The sequence below is a fragment of the Paralichthys olivaceus genome, chromosome 3 (assembly GCF_024713975.1).
Source record: "Paralichthys olivaceus isolate ysfri-2021 chromosome 3, ASM2471397v2, whole genome shotgun sequence".
In the NCBI taxonomy this organism is placed as follows: domain Eukaryota; kingdom Metazoa; phylum Chordata; class Actinopteri; order Pleuronectiformes; family Paralichthyidae; genus Paralichthys; species Paralichthys olivaceus.
Genome location: NC_091095.1, coordinates 17690144 through 17711311, shown reverse-complemented (window position 1 = coordinate 17711311; position 21168 = coordinate 17690144). Strand labels below are relative to the sequence as shown.

General features: G+C 39.9%; 2 protein-coding genes across 2 annotated transcripts; one reads left to right on the top strand and one right to left on the bottom strand.

The window, feature by feature from the left end:
• Positions 1-1465: 1465 nt before the first annotated feature.
• Positions 1466-8161, bottom strand: LOC109625394 (mitochondrial coenzyme A transporter SLC25A42-like). The gene is made up of 8 exons (XM_069522285.1): positions 7826-8161; positions 7312-7450; positions 5297-5408; positions 5014-5039; positions 4307-4473; positions 3462-3578; positions 2912-3063; positions 1466-2802 (listed from the first exon to the last, which is right to left on the bottom strand). Exons 2-8 carry the CDS (start codon positions 7396-7398, stop codon positions 2477-2479), a joined length of 987 nt encoding a protein of 328 aa, XP_069378386.1. The 5' UTR covers positions 7399-7450; positions 7826-8161; the 3' UTR covers positions 1466-2476.
• A 1338-nt stretch (positions 8162-9499) lies between these two features.
• Positions 9500-19201, top strand: LOC109625781 (MAU2 chromatid cohesion factor homolog). Its single transcript, XM_020081244.2, has 18 exons — positions 9500-9804; positions 10117-10200; positions 11466-11561; positions 11781-11875; positions 12583-12610; positions 12787-12942; positions 13122-13268; positions 13769-13859; positions 13963-14066; positions 14200-14277; positions 14830-14895; positions 15037-15120; positions 15547-15596; positions 15705-15782; positions 15865-15976; positions 16810-16900; positions 17083-17210; positions 17895-19201. Exons 1-18 carry the CDS (start codon positions 9571-9573, stop codon positions 17967-17969), a joined length of 1797 nt encoding a protein of 598 aa, XP_019936803.1. The 5' UTR covers positions 9500-9570; the 3' UTR covers positions 17970-19201.
• The last annotated feature ends 1967 nt before the right edge of the window (positions 19202-21168 follow it).

Sequence of the window (21168 nt, the reverse complement as noted above, 5' to 3'; positions counted from 1 at the left end):
CATAATTCACAGTCAAGGTCATTTGTAGGCAGGGGTGATGAGAGACGCAGGGATGCACAGATGGACGGAGGGAAGGTTCCCTCCATACAGCCACTCGTATGTGAAGTTCAGGAGACGACATAGTGAGGAAGATGAAGAGGTTTCAGGTGGTGAATGGTATTATCACCAGTGCAACACACTGGGCACACGCCACTCACAGTTTGTCACAGCTCATGCACACAGCAGCACACAGCAAAACAGGATGAGTACAGAAAAAAATTACCCATATATACTTTTATATATTTCATTTATCTTTTTACCATACTCTTCTTATTTTAACAGATTTGAAACAGAAAATATTGAGAAGTTAAAAAATATTCTCAACTATATACATATATATATATATATATTGATCTGTGCTAGTCAGATTTAGGTCACATTTATTTTATGGAATTATAAACCATGCAATCTAAATCCTGTATGTTCTGTATATATGTAGTGTGCAATAGAAAATTTCTGAATGAAAAAAAATATAGAAATATATATATATATATATATATATATATATATATATTCCGTTTTTTATGTTTATCTACAACACAATGGCAACTATATGTTTGTTGCATATAAGAGTTTAATAAGAGTTCAAATATTTTTTTCAAAACAGTACTTAAAAGAGGAGTATGATTTAATTATTTAAAAAAAAATTTGCTAAATTATTGTTTTTCTTTAAACTGCACTTCCATCATCATTTTCTTATCATAATACCTGTGTTATAAAATATAATAAAAACAAAACACATAAATCAATATTCACTATATATTAGTGAGACTTTTGTTCAGCATTAAAGATTAGATTAAAATCACTATTTGCAATATTGAAAAATGAGCAGTTTTTCATTTACACAGGACGCTTGAATGAAAATGCAGGAGTGAAATGAGAGTAAGTGTCTCAGTGAGCAGAGGGCAGGTCAAGTTCAGGCCATGAGGTGATCAGAGTCTAACTAACATCCATTAAGGTCCAACACACAGAGAGAACAACAGCCACTCAACGCTGCCATCTCCTGCCATCACATTAAAGGGTTCAGTGTGTAGAAGTGAGTGGTGAATTTGCATCTTTCAGCTGACACCCCCCTCGAAACATAAAAAAACTTGTGGTAGCCTTCAATTTTTATGAAAACTCAAAAGGTGTTTGGTTTGTCCAGTCTGGACTACTGTAAAAAACATGGCAGCCTCTGTAGAGACGACCCCCTCCTCATGTAAATATAAAGTATCTAAATATAAAGGTGCAATTTGGACAATTTAGATGAAACACACCAGTGAGAACATTGCTAGTATTATTTTATATTAAATTTCTGCCAATAGATCCCTTTCTCCTAAATCTTACACACTGGTCTTTTAAGACCACTATAATGTCATTAATGATGTGAATACTTCTGCTTATCCCACGGCTCCCCCAAGTGGACAAAAGGACTCATTGCTCAGTGTTGTGGATGGACACTTTATTGCACGTCATTTAAGCTTGAGACAATTGTAAACTTGCATCTGTAGAAATACTTTGAGTACATGAGTAGTGATAGTATGATTAACCATTACATAACATGAGATTTATGACTGAGTCATGTGCTTTGGTATATTTAGTTGCTTTAGGTAAATAGTGCCTAAGAACAATCCAGTTAAAGCAATGATGACTATGCACAATAGTGTAAGAACAGCACAAAAAGCAAATCTTGATATTATTTATATAAATCGATTTCTGTGATATATAGATTTACTTTTCATATTCGATAAATCTCCATTGAATAGACTTTATAATACTTTACCACATCAAGTGCTGGATGGACAGTGAAACTGTGCAGTCTTGCTGACATGATCACCCTCCTACAATCATTTGTTCCATTAATCAAATCCACATAGGCACAATCATAAAATTTGAAAACAACAAAACATTGTATAATCCCCCTTTTGATACCAGGCACATATCATACAAATTGGAAGAAAAAAAACAAAATAAAAAAAATTCAATATGATAAAAATAATCATTTCAGAGCAACAGAACTGATTAAAAACAGCGTTCTCTCAGTTGATAGATTAGGTTGAAAGAACATTGTGGGTCTTATAAAGTGCAAGCGTAACTTATTATTGCAACACAAACAGTGCTCCTCATTAATCCATCTTAAACAGTCGTTATCCACTGGTAATCACTTTAGTAACCTCCATGGTACCACAATTTAAAACAAAGTTGTGATTATGTGAATGAATATATGACGACGCTCCCTCACTCAGCTGATGTGTGTTTATCAAAGCTTGAGATGCCGTGTTTCTGTGCGCACTAGATCTCAAACCCACACTCCTCAAACCTCCTGTGTGAAGCGGACAGGAGTGTGCAGCAGGACGGCCCTGCACTGACTGCAGACACTTCTTATTGCCATGTGACAACCTCCGTCATGCCAGTCTCATCTGTGCTTGTTGCTTCCCCTCAGTCACTGCCAACTAATTCAGTGGGTGAAGTAGCCCGTCTGATGTAATTTGAGCAGAAGGCTGTGTGTGATGTCAAATGTGGTGAAGCTGATCCCCACAGCAATGGGCCCTTTAAGCCAGTTCATGCTTAGGCCTTTGTATAGTCCATGAATAACTCCCTCCTGTGTTATGATTGCACGCATGGTCCCCAGAATTGTACTGTAGGATGAGCCGGTAACGCCGGCTGTCTGCATGCGCCTACGCACCACGTCCAGAGGGTACGAGGCAGACTGTCCAATCAGGCCTGCGCAGGCACCAAAGGCCAAGCGCTCATAAGGGTAAGGTTGGGATCGCTTCGTTTTTTCTACAGAGAAGGAAAATCAAATGAATGAGCTGGACACACTCAGCTAAATATTAATGATTTCACTTAATGAACACAATGCAGACATGGAGAAAATAGTCCTGTTCATTACCTGTGTGCAGCTTCTTGAGTGTCTCATATGTAAAGAATGTGATCCCTGCGTATGGGATGACACCCAGAATAGTGGGGGTGAAACCTCTGTAAAGGGTCTTCACACCTTCCTCTTGGGAAATGCGCACAAAAACGTGCATGATGTTGCAGTACCTGTTCAGACAAATATATTATAACAACTGTTTAATATGATTTTCATTTGGAAATACAAAAAAAACAAACTGCAATGCAGATCCTACAATTTAGGCTGACCTGAGTACAATCACAGCTAATAGATGCTAAAGCTAATTTTCCCTACTTTTTTCCAACAGTAATTGAAAAATATATTTTTGTTGTACCAACATTTTAGTAACCGAGTCCGTTGGACCCAATAAATACGCCTGTACCAAAATATGGTTCAGCACAAACACAAGAGTATCTACGATGGGGAGATATTCAGCATGGTATTGTGAGACATTTAGAAAAACCTCAGTGGACTCCATTCTGTTTCAATGCAATCGACAACAGGACTGATGTGTGTTGTGTTAATGCAACAGGAGATATTAGCTTACATTTCTCTGGCAGTGACGGCCATCCTGGCTCGCACCATGTCCAAAGGGTAGGTGAGCATGGCAGCAGTGGTGCCGGCCAGAGAGCCCGCCAGGAACCGTGGGAAAGGAGGCAGAGCTCTGAAACAAACAACATCAATGATTAACATGAACTATTAACTATGTGATTAAATGTATAATTAACTCTACCACGTAACATAGCTTTTTTAGAACCAGGACTTCGAGCTATTCAATGTTTGTTCTTAAATCTGATTGGTCATTTTTGCAATGCACCAAATGCTAGCATTCTCATGATTGTAATGACTGCAGATATAACATTTACCCTTTCATCACTTTGTTAGCTAAGCATGTATGCATGTAAGCATGCTAACCTTATGACGATGAAAGTGATAGCATTTACCATGTTCATTTTTGAGTTAGCAAATTAGCATGCTTGCCTTCCAATGATGACAATGATAGCAGTTATAATATTAATCATGTTCACCACAATAGCTTGGCATGTTAGCCTGCTAGAATTTTCTGATTAGCACCAAGTACAAAACATGCTGTGGCAAATGGGAATGTCATTATCTTGGAGGTTTTTGGTCATTTTTTGAGCAAATGTTATTTCAACCTGATGATATAAAAAAAAAGTCAGAGGATCACAGTTATTACAGATGATCCTCCGGGGAGCATGAATGTCTATAATTTAATTGCAATGCATTTGTTTCTTTCAACTGATCGACCATACTGACATGTCAAGTGCTACACCACAATCATGGCTACGAAAAACCTCTCCATGTTGTTTTCATAAATAAAAATAAATAACTCGATTAAGTCATTACTGCTAAGACGAACTCTCTACTCACTTTCCCTGGTAGCCGTAGTAGTTTCCCAGTTGTCTCTTGTACTGATCATGGGAGCAGAACTGGATGGCAGCGTAGGGCATGACCCGAACCATGGTGGCAGAGTTTCCCCTCCACAGACTGAGCAGCCCATCCTTCATGTATGAACAGTAAATGAGCCTGAAGGCCTCCTGGGTACACAGTAAATATATTTATAAATACTTAGTATGTTGGTTAGGAGCAGTAGATTCTGTAAAATTCTAATAATCACAACATGCTCAAATAAAGTGTAGAACTGCATATGAAGTCGGTGAAATAATACTACAGATATACGTCCTTGGGTTAAAACTTAAAATGATTGGCTTTACTTAACATTACGAATTATTTAACAATTAATTATTAATCAATTGTTTGTGGAAAATATGTTGACAATAGCTCAATGCCAGTGTATTATATATTGTTTACTGTATGTTTTTCATGCTTTGTTGGTCAAAATATTCAATATATAATGGTTGCAAAATGGAAAGTAAGTAAATACACAAATGTGTAAAGCAGTAATAATCAACTGTTTGATATTCATATTTGCTAAATTACAATAAAAAAATCGAATCAATTGTTTCTCTTCCATAGATAAATTATTTTAGAATGAATACATTCGACCAGTACAGCTTCATAATCAGTGAGTAATTTTCTGATGGGACAGACAACTGAACTCAACTGAACCAACTCACCTTAGCAGAGAATCTGTTTAACGACACTGTGAAAAAACAAGAAACAGAGTGACTCTCATGGTTCCACACACACAGTCTCATGTGGGCCAAACATCTACTAAGAGGATTAGCAATTAGTTAAGAGCAGTAACAACATTCAGAGAAAACTCTGGAACAAACAGGAAAAAACTTACTTGCTGCTGGAAGTATGACACAACAATCTATACAAAGGTCACTGCCATGTAGACTAATTATTTATACACTATATATTTGGAATGCTGGTTTTATAGAGTGCTGTTCTTGCCTTGGAAAATGATCTTGGTCCGATCCAACGGTGCGATGACGGTTTTGGCCACCGCTCCAGCGAATGCGCCACACAGCAGGGAGTCCAAAGCTGTGACTCTGGGCCTCAGGTCCTGTTTGTACACACAGTCACGTTTATACAGCATCACTTCACAACACACGAGACAACCTGACCTGATCGGTTACCATATTAAAGCATGGACGACAAAAAGAAGTTTGTCTTTATGTGCATGTTTGACCTTTACTATCAAACAAGGAAACAGACATCATCACAATATCTCCTGTGTCTATCACTCTGCAAAATTAACAACAGAACAGCAAATCTGCATGTATGTGTGTGTGTGTGTGTGTGTGTGTGTGTGTGTGTGTGTGTGTGTGTGTGTGTGTGTGTGTGTGTGTGTGTGTGTGTCCTGGTGTTACTCATGGTGTGGGGACTTAAATCTTTTTACACAGTGACATTATGGGGACTTGACCATGGGGACAAAAAGCAAGTCTCAAAAATGTAAATCATTACATTTCAAGGTGAAGACATTTAAGGTTAGGTTTAGGCAAGTAGTAACTATGTTATAATAAGTCTTCAGGCAATCTATATAGGTCAATGCAATGTGCTCAGAAGTCATGGAGACAAGACTGTGTGTGTGTGTGTGTGTGTGTGTGTGTGTGTGCACGTGAGGCTTCATTCAGCTGGAGGGGACAGCTGAACCTCATAAACAATCCCTGTGACTGATAAGAGAAGCATCTGACAAACATCTGACACGTGTGTGTCACAACTTAAACCAGAGGAGAGACGAAGACACCGTTTAATTGAGTCACATTCATAATGAGTTCAGTTCATCATATAATTATTACAGCTCTTCATATAACCTGTTCATCTACTTACACACAGTATTAGTCTGAGGTCACCTGTAGCTGTAACTTTATTCTAAAATCGGCTCTTATTTAGTTCATTTATTCCCAAATAGAACCTTCTGAAAGGACAGGTTTTTAACCACAGTAAACAGGCTGGAACACATCACCCTGGTTTCAGCCTCTTTACTCTGGCTTTGTTTTAGAAACAATTTAAGGCTCTTTTAAAACACTTCCAAGGCACTTAATGGTCTGACTCCTCAGTGTATTGTGGATCTGTTGTCCCTATATCACCAAACTTACTTATCTTCAGATCATCTGGCAGGGGCCTTTAAACTTTTCCAGATTGTCAGCTGAACACTGAGGGGGACAGATCTTTTGAAATAAGAGCCCGAGGCCCTGGAACACCCTGCCTGAGGAAATGCAGCAGGCTGAGTCAGTGGATTCCCTGAATCAGGTTATTCTAGCTATAGTGAATTCATGTTTTGGGTGGTCACACTGTCACGTGTTTCGTGTTTTTGTTAATTATACTTTGTATCTTTATTTTCAGAAGTGTTTTATAAAAATGTATTATTATTATTTGTCTTAAAATAAGCTGTATCCATACAAACTAGAATAGCATCTGTCAGGATCCAGTTCATGCATTGCTCCCGTGCTACCTCCTGCCTTACTTTGTAAACTAAGTCCATCTTGAGATTAGCAGGCACCTCCCTGCTATTTACAGCTATGTACCAGGAGAGGCCTGTCCTTCAGAAGTATGTATAGTACCAGGAAGGCTTTACTGCATGACCCAACAATAGCCATATGGCTCTGAGCCGAGCACTGGAGTCACAGTAAGGAGAGTCAGGTTTGTTTTATGAAAATAAATCATACAATTGATGGATATGGAACAATTTCTGAGATGGTGACCTTCAGAAATGAAATGGTCTTTTGTACTACGCAGTGTTAAAAGTATTACATTACAGAATGAGAAATGGCTTTCCATCTCTTTGGCCCATGACTATAATTTGGCCCAATTTCCAACTTTTAGCCTTTTAGTTAATAAGATACACGCAATGTAACCCATGCAGCCCAAACCGCACTAACACGTTAGAACAGATGCCACATGTAATCCCTTGTGCTCCAGCAACATAACGTGTATATGAGTCATTCTGGTAGAACAGCACCCACCTTCGTCTGGCTGGAAGGTGGCAGAGCCAGCACCGTGGTCTGGGCCACGGGCAGGCGGCTCTGGTGGTCGTGCACACGGTGGGCCATGTGTGCGGCTCACAGGTTATCAGACACCCAGTCTCTCATTCAGGGAAACCCACTGCAGGTGAGAGAACATGAGGAGGGCTGTTAAAAATACACTGTGCAGAACACCAGCCCACTGCCACGCACAGGCACATCCTCATCATAGTGCGTGGTTACGCGCAGCAAAACAGCCTGACTTGTAAACATGGTGTTAAATTTCATGACAACAACAACAACAACAACAACAATACATCCACAACACAAATAGCCAGACACGTTGTTTATAATAATAATAATCAATCCCACTTGATCAACTATCGATTTCCTGAATGGAGGCAGTTAAATAACTTGGTGACCACACCTCAAATGAATAAACTACACAGAATGAATAAACAGGCCCGTGCATGGTTGGTGCAGATAATTCCAGTGGTGCAGTGTGTCATTGTGTTACCTTGGTTTGTGTGGAAAAAGCCTGTAGTGTTGACAAATGTTGGTTGTGTTGTCACCAGTCTGCTGCTGCTGCTGTTGTTGTTGTCCTGCGGATCCTTGCACACATTTCTTGTTTGCACTCGCTGGTGTGAACTTGCCCCAGGCTCAGACGTGTCGTCTCGTTGTGTGTTTCTGAGGAGACAAGTGTCGAGCTGCAGATCGCTGGGTTGTGTATTTATTGACGAAGGCCTCTGAGGAAGAAACTCTGCAGCCAGTCGCTTCTGCTTCCCTCTCTGTGTGCACACAGCGCTGCTTGTGTTGCTCAAGGTCTTGAAGGAATTAGAGCAGCGTAGTCTGTGTTTTGGACTACAACTCCCACAAGCTAATCCCGTAGTCAGCGTGAGATCTCGCGAGTTTATCTGGAACATTGGGTTGCCAGGTTTGCTTATCATGCTCAACAATAGTGAGGCCTTACCAACAGAAAAACAGTTACAATATTTATATTATTATAAAAAATCAGTTAATCAATCAATTATTTATTATTATTGTTAAGTTTGATTATTAACGAATCAATTTAGCCCTAGAAAAAATATTTGACTTGATTTTAGAAATAAACCTTCTCAGAATGTTAAACAGCTGACTTTAATATAAACTTTTGTGAGAGTTTGTTGGATAAAATATGAATCACTCAAAGCACAAGTGTCTCATGACAAAATAGTGCTGGTCATTGAGAGAATATGTTCATTATTCCTGGACTTGGAATTTAGTCTAACTTTTCATTTCTTACAAAACTCTTAGACTCAGAGCGGTTTCCCATGTGCAACAATCACAGTTCAATTTGTTTTAAACTTTCAATCAAAATTGTCATTGATTATTTTTTGGTCAATTGAAGATCAGTTAAAAGTCTAATTATTCTAGCTTCTGTTGATTTTTTAAAACTTTAACGACTAAGTAGAGTGTACACCTCTGCCAGGGCTCAACATCCTCTCATGAAACCATATTTAAATCCACTGTATGGATTTAAAAAGGCAGTGAAATTGGATACTTAGATCCACAACAAAATTTTATGAGTTCTTCTTCTCATCATGCCTCACCCCTCCATTCAATTTCATAGAAATCGGTTGAGAAATGTTTGTGTAATCCTGCTCACAAACAAACAGAGAAACTCAGATGAAAACAAATAATATGTTCACTTGACTTGAAAAATAATAACAATAAAAACTGAATACACCTTTTAAATAACAGGAGAATGATTCCCTGTCAATGAATAAAGTTTGTTACAACCATGTAAAACATTTAGTTGTATTGTTTGTAATCTTTATTTAATCAGACAGTCACACTGAGCTCGAGATCTCTTTTCCAAGAAGCCTGAGATGAAGAAACATTCACACATCAGCAACAACAAAACAACACAATAACAACAGTCACAAGATTCATAAAACATCACATGGTCAAGATTTAAAACCTTCAAGGGGAACAAGACTGTAGTTTGAGGGAAGTTTGTGAATCATAGTGAGTGAATCCAGTTCTGACATAGTGGTGCGTACATCTTGTGCTGTGTGTACTGGGTTTAAATGAGAGAAGAGAGCTGAGGTCATGTGGAATGAGTAAGTAGTTATGTGTTAATCTTATAAAAAGAAACAATCAAACAAAAGGTTTGGACTTCGTTCTCTCGACACTTTGACTGTGAGGGGGGATGTACCGGTGCGAACCTGGCAACCCGGGGATCTGGCTATACCGCTGAAAAACTTGTTGTTGTCGGGTAAAATGGCGTCAAACGTCGAGGCCCCGGAGCGCTGGTACCTCGCCCTGCTAGGCTTCGCGGAGCATTTCCGAACCTCCAGTCCGCCCAAAATCCGGCTCTGCGTGCACTGTCTCCAGGCCGTGTTCCAGTTCAAGCCTCCGCAGAGGATCGAGGCCCGGACACATCTCCAGCTGGGCTCGGTGCTCTACCACCACACGAAGAACAGCGAGCTGGCCCGCAGCCACCTGGAGAAAGCGGTGAGGGGCGCTCGCTGTAGGAAAGAGCGGGGATGCGGCGGAGGAGCGGACGGGTGTAGGCCGCAGGCAGCAGGCAGCGAGAGCAGCTAGCGGCCGAAGCCTTTACACAGCTCCTGGTGCAGACCGGCCACTTCTGTAGAAAACATGAACCCCACACATTTCGGGCTCTTTTCATTCGGTCTGCTGAAATGTGGAGTGTTCGTCCAGACTCGGCCCCTCTCGTTCTTTCTCGACTGTCGCTCCTGTGTGGGATCATCGCCGCTGCATTGATGTTGCAAACGCCGCTGACATGTCTTCTCTTCTGTTCCGCAGTGGTTTATATCGCAGCAGGTCCCGCAGTTTGAAGATGTTAAGTTTGAAGCAGCCAGTATTCTGTCAGAGCTCTTCTGCCAACAGGTAACTCCACATTCACATGGATTCATTCAGAGGCGGAGCGGACGTGCTAGCTTAGCTCCACACGTCCAGCGCCTCCTCGCAGAAAGTGACATTTCAGGATCAGGAGAGTTTGTAAACTTCCTACGAGCAAGAGAAGAGATGGAAGTCCTGTAGCACGATCACACACTGAATGATCAAGGCTCACTGTGTTAATCACGAGATTGTTTCAAATGTGATCAAAGTGTCCAACAAGCACTGAAACACACTGGAGTCACATCACCAACGTTTATGTTTAGGAAACATATCAACGATCAATAACAATGATTCACTTGTACCACATTGCACCATATCATATGTGCAGCATTAACAGTGACTTCGTTTACATTGGACACAGATATTCCATAAATCAAACCTTATATTGAGGACGGTGTTCACATGAGTCGCTTGCAGAACATTCATATTCCTGTTCACGTGATACAGAGCTTAGTCTGATCGTGACAAAGTTTTCAAGCCACTTTTAAACCCCATCCAGAAAACCTGAAAACTTCAATGCACGACTCATGTCCATGTGCTACTTTGGCTGCTGTCGTTCAATTTCTGCTAAAAGCTGCATCTTGTTTACACCCAGGGCCGGTGGGGTCAAGCAGTTGGTAATTGCCGTTTGTCACAAAATAGGATGTTTCAATGTGATTAAGACGTGTGCATGTCTACATAATGGAACTAAGGTCTGAATACTCCACATGTCATCATGTGATTATTTCTCGTCTCAAGCGTATCTTCAGTCAGAAGACAATCAGAAAGTGTTTTTTTTTGTTCTACGACGAAAACTTCTTGTAATGCAGTTTCAAATTAAACCTTAAATAAGTCAATGTGCATATAAACACAACCATTCTGAACTAGGTATGTGCATGTCAGAACAATACGATTACATGTAAACAAATCTGATGACAAATAAAGTAGCAGCATTTAACAAGCAGAGCCGCAGGAGAGAAGGTTAAATGCAGACGTTGACCTCAAAAGTCAGAGTGAGGCCAAACTATCAGTGTCAGTTAAACACACAGTTTGTCGACAGTGGATGCCTGCAGTTGCTCGTTACAGCCAGAGCACCAGCAGCTCATTTATACCAACCAAATCACCACGGTAATCAAAGATCAGAGCGGCACAACTAACCATCAGGGATTTCACCTCCGTACGCGGTGGATCCAGTAACCATTCCCTTCTTAAACCATGGCAGGCTGGACATTGGTATTTATTATTGACTATTCATCCTTGTTGTCAATTTCCAGAATTTGGTGGACTCTGCGAAACCCCTACTGCGCAAGGCCATCCAGATTTCCCAACAAACCCCGTACTGGCACTGCAGATTGTTGTTCCAGTTGGCGGTATGTATGAGAGTGAATGACATTGATTTACCCAGGTCACACAGTTTAGTGAGAGCAGAATCACAAGAGCTTTTATTAAGATGTGGTATCTAATCTCACTACAGTTTGCTCACACATGCTCTTTTGTTATATTCTGCATTTTAGGGTTTTGACTTTGTGTCCAAATAGCAAACTATGAGCTTCAAGTGATGACAGCAGTGTTTGTATTGTCTCTCTCAGCAACTTCATACACTGGAGAAAGACTTGGTATCAGCGTGTGACCTCCTGGGTGTCGGAGCTGAGTACGCTCGAGTGGTGGGCTCAGAATATACCAGGTAAAGGTCAAAGCTTTTTGTGGTTATTACATGACACCTAAATAAATCAAACAGCTCACACACTGCAGGGCCCCAATGTTCTTATTTATTGCAGCAGTTTGGTGTTGGGGTTTTAGAGTAAAAAATAAATGAGAATTGGAGTCTTGCATTGTGTGAACTGGGGATTTTGTCCTTATTGTTTGCTTGTTTTAATGTACCGACCTTTTTGAAGCTCAGATTATTGTGTATGATGCCTCCAATTTCATGAAACGTAGTTATTAATCTGAGGCACACAAAAATCCAATAATTCACACCTTTGCTGATCCGTTTAGCCTCAGTTTCCTCATGTAGAGTGTTTGCGGTTTTATATGTTATCACAAACCAGATAATGGGAAATGGACTATGAAACTCGTGGACAGCAAGTCTGTTCTGTAGCTGACATGCATTTCATTATTCTTTTACAGAAGCGTCCCAGAACACACGACACATCACATGCCTTTTTTAAATTACATATCGTAAGTCAACACGCTGATTAGCTACGCAGCAAATTCAAATGTTTGACACCAGGTAAAAAGAATGACATTTTCTGCAGCAATTTTCTTCATCAGGGTTTCAGAAAAAATCACATTCACACATCACAAAGTTCCCATTGTGGCCCAACATTAATATGCAGTGAATGTTAGAACGTATGAGGAAGAAAAACTGACTTGATGTTTTTGTTTTTCCAGGGCATTGTTTCTCCTCAGTAAAGGAATGGTGAGTCCTCTGTTACTACATACTATACATGTTACTACATAGCAGTATTATTATGTTTTCTTGTTTTTTTATGTGAATGTTTTTGTCATGTATTACAGCAGCATGATAACATCAACATTTAAGAGTAACAGTGTCATTATATGAATAAAAACAACAACACTCTTCTTCTTTTTTAGTTGCTGCTAATGGAGAGGAAGCTCGGCGAAGTGCATCCTCTGCTCACGCTGTGCGGAACTATTGTAGAAAACTGGCAGGGAAACCCGATCCAGAAGGAGTCCCTCCGGGTCTTCTTCCTGGTCCTACAGGTCACACACTACCTTGATGCTGGACAGGTAGGAAATCTAGCGTGGAAGGGTTAATAAAAAAAGTAGGATAGAGTTGTAAGGGTTGAAATGACAATATTTAATAATCCTTTTGGATCAGCATGCATGCTTTAATTGATTTTTAGGGCCATTGGCGGATGTCTGGGTTCGGTAAGAACATTTTTTTTGTGGTGTCCCCGTTTCCCCAGGTGAAGAGTGTGAAGCCGTGTCTGAAGCAGCTGCAGCAGTGTATCCAGACCATCTCCACACTCCACGACGATGAGATTCTTCCAAGCAACCCAGCCGACCTCTTCCACTGGCTGCCCAAGGAGCACATGTGTGTCCTCGTCTATTTGGTAATGCCACCTCTCATCTTCAGCATCACTACACCAGAAATCATATCTCCCAAAAAAAGAACCAAATGTTTGTTTTCAGTAACAAACTAGTGGATTCTCCAACTTAACACACCAGCCTGCACTGTTATGTGTAATTTATATACAACTAATAATTAATTTAAATAAAAGACACAGTTAGTTCTCATGGGCAGCTTCAAACCTCAGTGTAACACACTGTGTATAAATTTAATTCATTGCACACAAAGATTGGTGACATACACACAAGTGGAAACACGAGCAATAAATACAATAAAATGTAACAAATTGAAACAGAGGAATATATTGCACCTTGTACAAGTACACATTATAATACTGCACAGTTGGATCTTGAATTCTTTACGTTCTCTAGTGGCACCTGGATTAAGGCTTGCAAAGTGCCAGTTGTGGCGTGTGGCTTGAAGTTTTTTTATCAGGACTTGGTCTGCAGTGTTTAACACTTACTCCTTCTTGACATTTTGCAGGTGACAGTCATGCACTCCATGCAAGCAGGATATCTGGAGAAAGCCCAGAAGTACACAGACAAGGCTCTCATGCAACTAGAAAAACTAAAAAGTGAGTAATAACTCACGTGTTCTCCAAAACAAAATGCCATTTAGAATTTTGAATAACTACATATTAACAAACTGGGCTTCTCTTTTCTTTATGTGTGATTCAGTGTTGGACTGCAGCCCCATCCTCTCTACCTTTCAAGTCATTCTACTGGAGCACATCATCATGTGTCGACTCGTCACGGGCCACAAGGCCACTGCTTTACAAGAGGTATATTGTTTCTGTTTCAATGAAAAAGAGCCGACGCGTCAGGAGCTTAACATTTTTGCATCTCACAAAAACAATTTGCATGCTTGAACGATCATGTGAAAGTGAACACTGGCTCTCTGTTGTGTCCGTCCAGATCTCCCAGGTGTGCCAGCTGTGCCAACAGTCCCCCAGGTTATTCACCAACCACGCTGCTCAGCTTCACACGCTTCTAGTGAGTATTTCACACCTTGTCCCCTTTTGACATGTGTTTTTGTGTTTGCAACTTTAAGAGCTTGCCAGAAAGTGAAAACTGTAATACCGACTAAAATCAAATATAATTCAGAAAAGTGGTTACCACTCTTTTTTACACTGTTTCTTTAAATAAATTGAGAATCAAAGGAATTGATGTTGACGACATACTTCTTAAAATTCTAAATACTTACACAAACCGATATTTCAAAGGAACATTTTTCGGTCGACAACCAAATGATAAAAACAAAAAGCTAGCACGTTTACAAAAGTAAGAATTGTTTTTGTGCATGTTTATTGAATTATTAAAGAAAATAAAAGTATTGCATGTCTGAATTAAAGTGTATTTAAATGAACTGAGAATTAGACAAAACCTATGGTGTAACCTGAAGTAAATGTTCCACTCCAGAAATATTGAACATAAGACCATAACTAACACTAAATATATCGAGATACGACTTTTAAATACTTAAAACACAGAAATCGACATTTCTGTCTGTCAGTCTAAAAGGTTTGTTTCTTCCTGCTCCTTTAGGGTCTGTACTGTATCTCAGTGAACTGTATGGATAATGCTGAGGCGCAGTTCACTACAGCCTTGCGGGTGAGCACGTGGTCATTTTGCTGCATCTGATACACTGTTACCAACATTTTTCTCCTCTCATTTCCCCTCCTCTTCTTATTTTCCCTGCTGTAGTTATTTTCTCCTTTTGTCTCCAACACGTGGGTTTTGTTTTTGTTTCAGCTCACCACACATCAGGAACTGTGGACATACATTGTAACTAATTTGGCCAGTGTCTACATAAGGGAAGGAAACAGACACCAGGAGGTCAGTTTGCTAATAATGGGTTGTGTCTTTAAATGACTTAAACAGTGCAATGTTCAGTGATGTAGTTCTCTTCTGGAGAAAATGCTTTGTTTAGGTAAATAACAAGAGATAAATGAACTCATGATTAAAATTAGGAAAGTGTCTTTAATTTCCTTTTAAAGTCAGTGTTGCAATTACACAGTTTGTCCACCAGAGAGCACTTGTGTCAATTTTTCAATGTAATGTCTCATACCCAACCAAGTTTTGATAACTAAATTCAAGTGACCCTTATCTCAGGTTTTAGAAAACACATGGGTCATCTAAGTAACCTCGGCTATAGCTTCACTCTTAGTTTGAGAGTAAAGGGAACATGACAGGTAGAGACAACCTTGTAAAGTTAGTTGCTAATATCTGTTAAAACATTTTTCCATTGTGTTTGTTCTCCAGTTGTACAGTCTCCTAGAGAGAATAAATCCAGATCACAACTTCCCAGTAAGGTAAGAAGCACAACAGTTCTACAGTGTGTATCTTTGGCACAAGATAATAAATTAAAACAATGCTTTTTGTTGTTCATGATATTAACTAGTCTTTGTTTTGTGATTCAGCTCCCATTGCCTCCGCGCTGCAGCCTTCTACATCAGAGGACTCCTGTCCTTCTTTCAAGGACGCTACAACGAGGCCAAGTATGAGCACATTCAAATGGACTAAAGTGAACACACTCTCAGGTCCATCGTGCACTGATACTCATATGTGTTTGTGATGCAGACGTTTCCTGAGGGAAACCCTGAAGATGTCTAACGCCGAGGATCTGAACAGACTGACCGCCTGCTCTCTGGTTCTGCTCGGCCACATCTTCTACGTTCTGGGAAACCACAGAGTAAGACGACATACCACATATGGGTCTAATGTTTGATTTTCACTGCACACTGTTGAGGCAACGACTTGGGTGTTTTACATCAGGTGTTAGAACAACCATGTCACCAGAGCAGAAGAGTTTTTTTTTTTTTTTTCTACTCGATCAATCGGTTGGTGTTTACTCTCTTGATGTGCCATGTACAACTGGAGCCTTATTTATAAATTTGTTTGTACATTCTGCCCCAAAACAGCAGCATTTAATTATTCTGTTTGGTAAAAACAGCCCATATGATCACTTTGGATAATTGTAAATTCGAACAGATCTGCGTTTACGTCGGCCTCATATCACAGTACATTAGCTCCCACACTTAATCTATATTTGTTGGTGAAAACAGAAATGACTAATTTAAACAGGAACAATAAGTGGAAGTTGATTGGCAGTATGTCGACGCAGTTTTAGAAGTTACACATTAGTTTTGCAATATTCAACATAATAATGCCTACACATCCCCTCCCACCCTCTCCCGTCCAAGCAGCAGAGGTAAATAACGACACAAAGCAAAAGTAACACGCAGGGAGACGCTAACAATGAGGATCACTTCACGCAGGATCTTTGGGACGATCAGTTCAAATAGAATTTAATGTCGACAGGCAAAAGCTGGAATAATTACAGATGATCTGGTTCCAGATTAAAGGCAGGTTCTTATGACACTGAGCCACAAGGCAACAAGTGCACTGAGATAAGACAATAAAAGCACAACCACCGAAGAGAACAGTTACCGTTTATGAAATGAGATTCTCCATCTGTGTGTTTGTCTTTTTGCTTCTTTAACAAGTTGTTGTATCCCTCTAAAGGAAAGCAACAACATGGTTGTACCTGCCATGCAGCTGGCCAGCAAGATCCCTGACATGTCTGTCCAACTGTGGTCTTCAGCTTTGTTGAAAGGTCTGTAATCACCTCCCGCTTCATCTTATAAACAATTATTTATGCTCTTGTTACAAACTGTTTGAAGGAGAGCACAGGCTTTACAGACCTTTAACTGTGAGAATACATAACCAACACAAAATCTCTGTCAAAGATACAAGCTGTGGTCAAGGATAAATTTTAACGATGTGTTGTGCTTGCAGACTTGAATAAGGCTCTCGGGAACACTATCGATGCCCATGAAGCCGCTCAGATGCACCAGAACTTCTCCCAGCAGCTGCTGCAGGACCACATCGCTGCCTGCAGCCTCCCAGAGCATAACCTCATCAGTGTATGTCAAGGAGAATATAGTGTTTTGGAATGTTACATATCATTTGTCTCAATTATCTCTATTAAGCTCTTTTCATTCATGAAGTCCGGAAAATGGCACACAAAGGGGTCCAGAGTTCACGCTCAGAAAAACACTGACACCTCCAGACCGTTCGGGCGAGGGGAGACGCAGAATGCAGGAGGCAGGGCGTGATTCATAAATTCTGCTGCAGAAATCACTTGTTTGTCTACAGCACATCGACAGCTGCGTTCCCACCAAAAGCGCTCGATTGTCATTGTCTTTCCAATTTGATTCGCCTGCATGTTTTTATGTGTGGCACCACTTCTTTCATCCTGAGATATTTGTTTTCGCTTTGTTTTGTTAATAGTTTTAAATTCATCGTGCGTTAGAAATGTCAACGCGCCCACTACCTTCTGGTGAATCCTCTGGACAATCACCTGCTGTATTCTCACATGGACTGACTCAGACATTATCCAGAGTTTTTACTACGGGGCTGGCAGGAGAAACTCTGGAGAATGTCCCCACCAAGTGAATCGGACATTTCTGTTCTCACATACAGCCCCTCTGACTCAGTTCAAACGATTATCTGGAGTTCAGTTCATGTTTGAAAGCAGCTATATGCGACCCGGTTTTCAGTGTTTGTTCTGCAGTGCTGTAATCACAGTGTTCCTTTCTGTTTTGCAGTGGACTGATGGCCCCCCTCCTGTCCAGATCCAAGCCCAGAACGGCCCCACCACCAGCCTTGCAAGCCTGCTATGAGGAGCCCTCTGTCTTTCATGTCACAGTAGCTGGTACATGATCACAAGCAACAGACTGATTCATAACAACCTGCTATCAGACCACTGTAGCTGAGCTTTGAGAGGATTTGAACAGGGGACAAATGTTTAAACCTTCACTTTATTAGCCTCTCAAATTTGCTTCCTGATTGTCTGCTATTCCATTTTTAAAGAAGTTGTTACAGCCACTGTCAAATGTATTTCATCCTCTCTGAAGGCTTACAGGACATAGGGGACGGGTTGGACTCTTGATTAGAGAAGTGGAGGACAAGCAGTGACTTGTAAAAGGGCTTCTCCGTGTCTCTGACAGGTTTCTTTTCCATTGGTTGGAAAAAAGAGGCGGTAGATGGGCGGGGCAGTAAAGAAATGTAGAAGAAATTAATTTATTCATGTTGATATTTTTATAACTGTTGGTAAATATTTTACATCTTGCCTTTTCTTTGTATGGATGCAGTTTTTTGTTTTTTTTCATGCATGGAAGTTACTGATGTGGACCCTCTGTACAATATTTTCTGACCTGGGTTGCGAATAATGAGTTCTTGGTAGATAATTTTTGTATAAAATCCATATTAGAAGAAAATAGAGACCTCTTGTAATATATTTTCACAGATTAATCGGTTGGTGAGTTGGCAGTGTACATTATTTTGGGACAGCGCACAGTCCACTGTGTGCAGTTCATCTTTAGACCAGAAGATGCCTCTGTTGAGTCTGTTAATGAGCAATGTTTAATCACTTCTGGATTTTATATCATTTGGTTGCAATGAGGGCTCCCTCAAACCTTAAAAAAACACATTCAACTAATGTATTTTCAAAACTCCATAATATATGAATTTCTATTGATGTATTCATTTTTACAAATCACATTTAGACTTTCGGAGCTTACAATAATCTTCAGATATTCAAAAAGTGAATTTATTTTATTTTGTTATATTTTAATTTGTCTGGATAGATCTACTAACTTGTTTCTTTACAGTATGTTTGTATAGACTCACCACTTGTTGAACCTTTATTGTACAGTGACTTTTGATAAAGTCAATTTAGTAAAGTGTGTATGTATTTTTAGCTATCCTATGTAGAAATCTCAACGCTTGGTATTTAAGGCACTCTGTAAAGACACAGTTTAAACTTGAGTACGAGCCATATTCTATCCAATGCCTACGTTTTTAATGCTTATGTTGTTTTCAATAATTTTCCAATAAAATACGATTGAAAATTTGTAATTTACTGATTTCAGATGATTAGTGATGCTCACTTAATTATGGTGATAGGACCTGCACTATATAAACATACATGAACCTGCATATACTAGGAGGTAATCCAAACTGGGCCACTCATGCCCAGATATGGTCAAAATAGCAGAACAATGCAAAGTAAACTGAGTGAATACCAGGGGATGTATGATGGATAATTGGTTTTACACCACAGAGTAACTAACTACAGTATAATCGGAGGCTTGAATCCTGCAGCGGTGGCATGTTAGGTTGAATTTTCAAAGGCACTTTAAGTCTAAATCCTTTATAGGGCTCTCGTAATAAACATCAACAACTCTGGAATATTTGTAACTAGCATATACCAATGTTTTTTAGTGGTTAATTAGAATTAAATGCGTTCTATGTCCAGCAGAGGTCTTAGATGTGAGTCAAGAACTGGATACTCAGTAAAGATGCTGCATTCTGTTTCAGGTGAGATGAGAGGAAAAACAACTGTCCCATTTAGTCTGGAACCCATCATCTCCTCACTTTTTCATTTTAATATTGTCAAATTGGAACGATGACAAGCGTTGCACCATTCTCACTGGGAAAGCATTCACATACACCTGAAGGGCATTAAACAAGCTTTTTAAGTAACAGTATACTAAGACGTTCTCCACACTCAGCCGTTTTTGTATCCTCTGGGGTCGAAGCTGCACAAATACAGAACACGTCCAGAACTAGTGATCCAGTATGGATCAAGTAACAAAGACTTTTACTTCACTTTCATTTCTGTACTTGTTGAATACCTTAAAGTAGAGAATTTAGTATGTATGTAACGGGCCCTGCAGAGCAGCATGAACTGAGAACATTTCCTCCAGGTTAAAGGGAAGGATGCCTGAGTCATTTGCATTGTTATCTCCCTGGCTGAACCTCTCCAAGGCTGACTGACTACTGGAGGCTCAGAGTAAAACCAATCAAACATTGCGACTCTCCACAAGTGACTCGCTGAAATAAAACACTTGATGGCAAACAAGTTTCTCCAACTAAGTTCTCCAAATCCATTGTGATTGTCTTTGGTCCCACCTACAGCATGGATGATATCACAGCCAACCTTGGGGAACTAGCTCCATTTACAAGTCCTCAGCTAGAAATCTGGGTGTCGTCTCTGACCAAAACCTGTGCTTCAAACCCCACATTTAGAAAGTTGTTTTGTCATTTAAGAAACGTAGCATAGGTTAAATCTTTTACCTCACACACAGACCTGGAATTCAGACACCATTATTTCGTTTCACCTCGACCACTGTAACTCCCTTTATAGTTGCCTTAGTCAGAAATCAATCCACCATGTGCAGTTAATCCAGAATGCTACTGCTTGGCTTTTGACACAAGCCAAAAAATTTACCATATCCCCCGTTTCAGCATCCTTGCACTGGTTACCTACGGGCCAGGATGCAGTCTGAAATCCTCCATTAAGGTGTAGCTAGCCATTCCAAAATCTAGGCTAAAGTCCAAAGGAAATAGAGCCTTTGCCGTGAGGGCCTCTTCACTTCGGAACAATCTGCCAGAAGAGATTAGATTAGCAGCATCAGTTACTTGTTTTATCGCTCTTCTTAAGACACATATGTTAAAGCTTATACACTATAAAAAAGCTTTTATTGCATGATGTCTATGACATTTTATTATCTGTATCTTTATTATTATTTTTTTTTACTCTGAATCCCATATTGTTTGTTGTGGGGCACTTTGTTAATTGTATTGAAAAGTGCTATTCAATTATAGTTGTTATGATTATAATTGTTATTATTATTATCTGGACAGCTCTACAATTAGACATGAAATATAAAGGTTTTCAGGCAGGATAACTAAAGGAACACCAACACAAGATCATGAGTTGTGAGCAGGCATGGTTTACCAAGTCATGTAGTCCAGTTATGTCACATGACGTGTTTGTGTCTCTGGAAATAGTGCAGGAGTAAATATTTCCTGAGG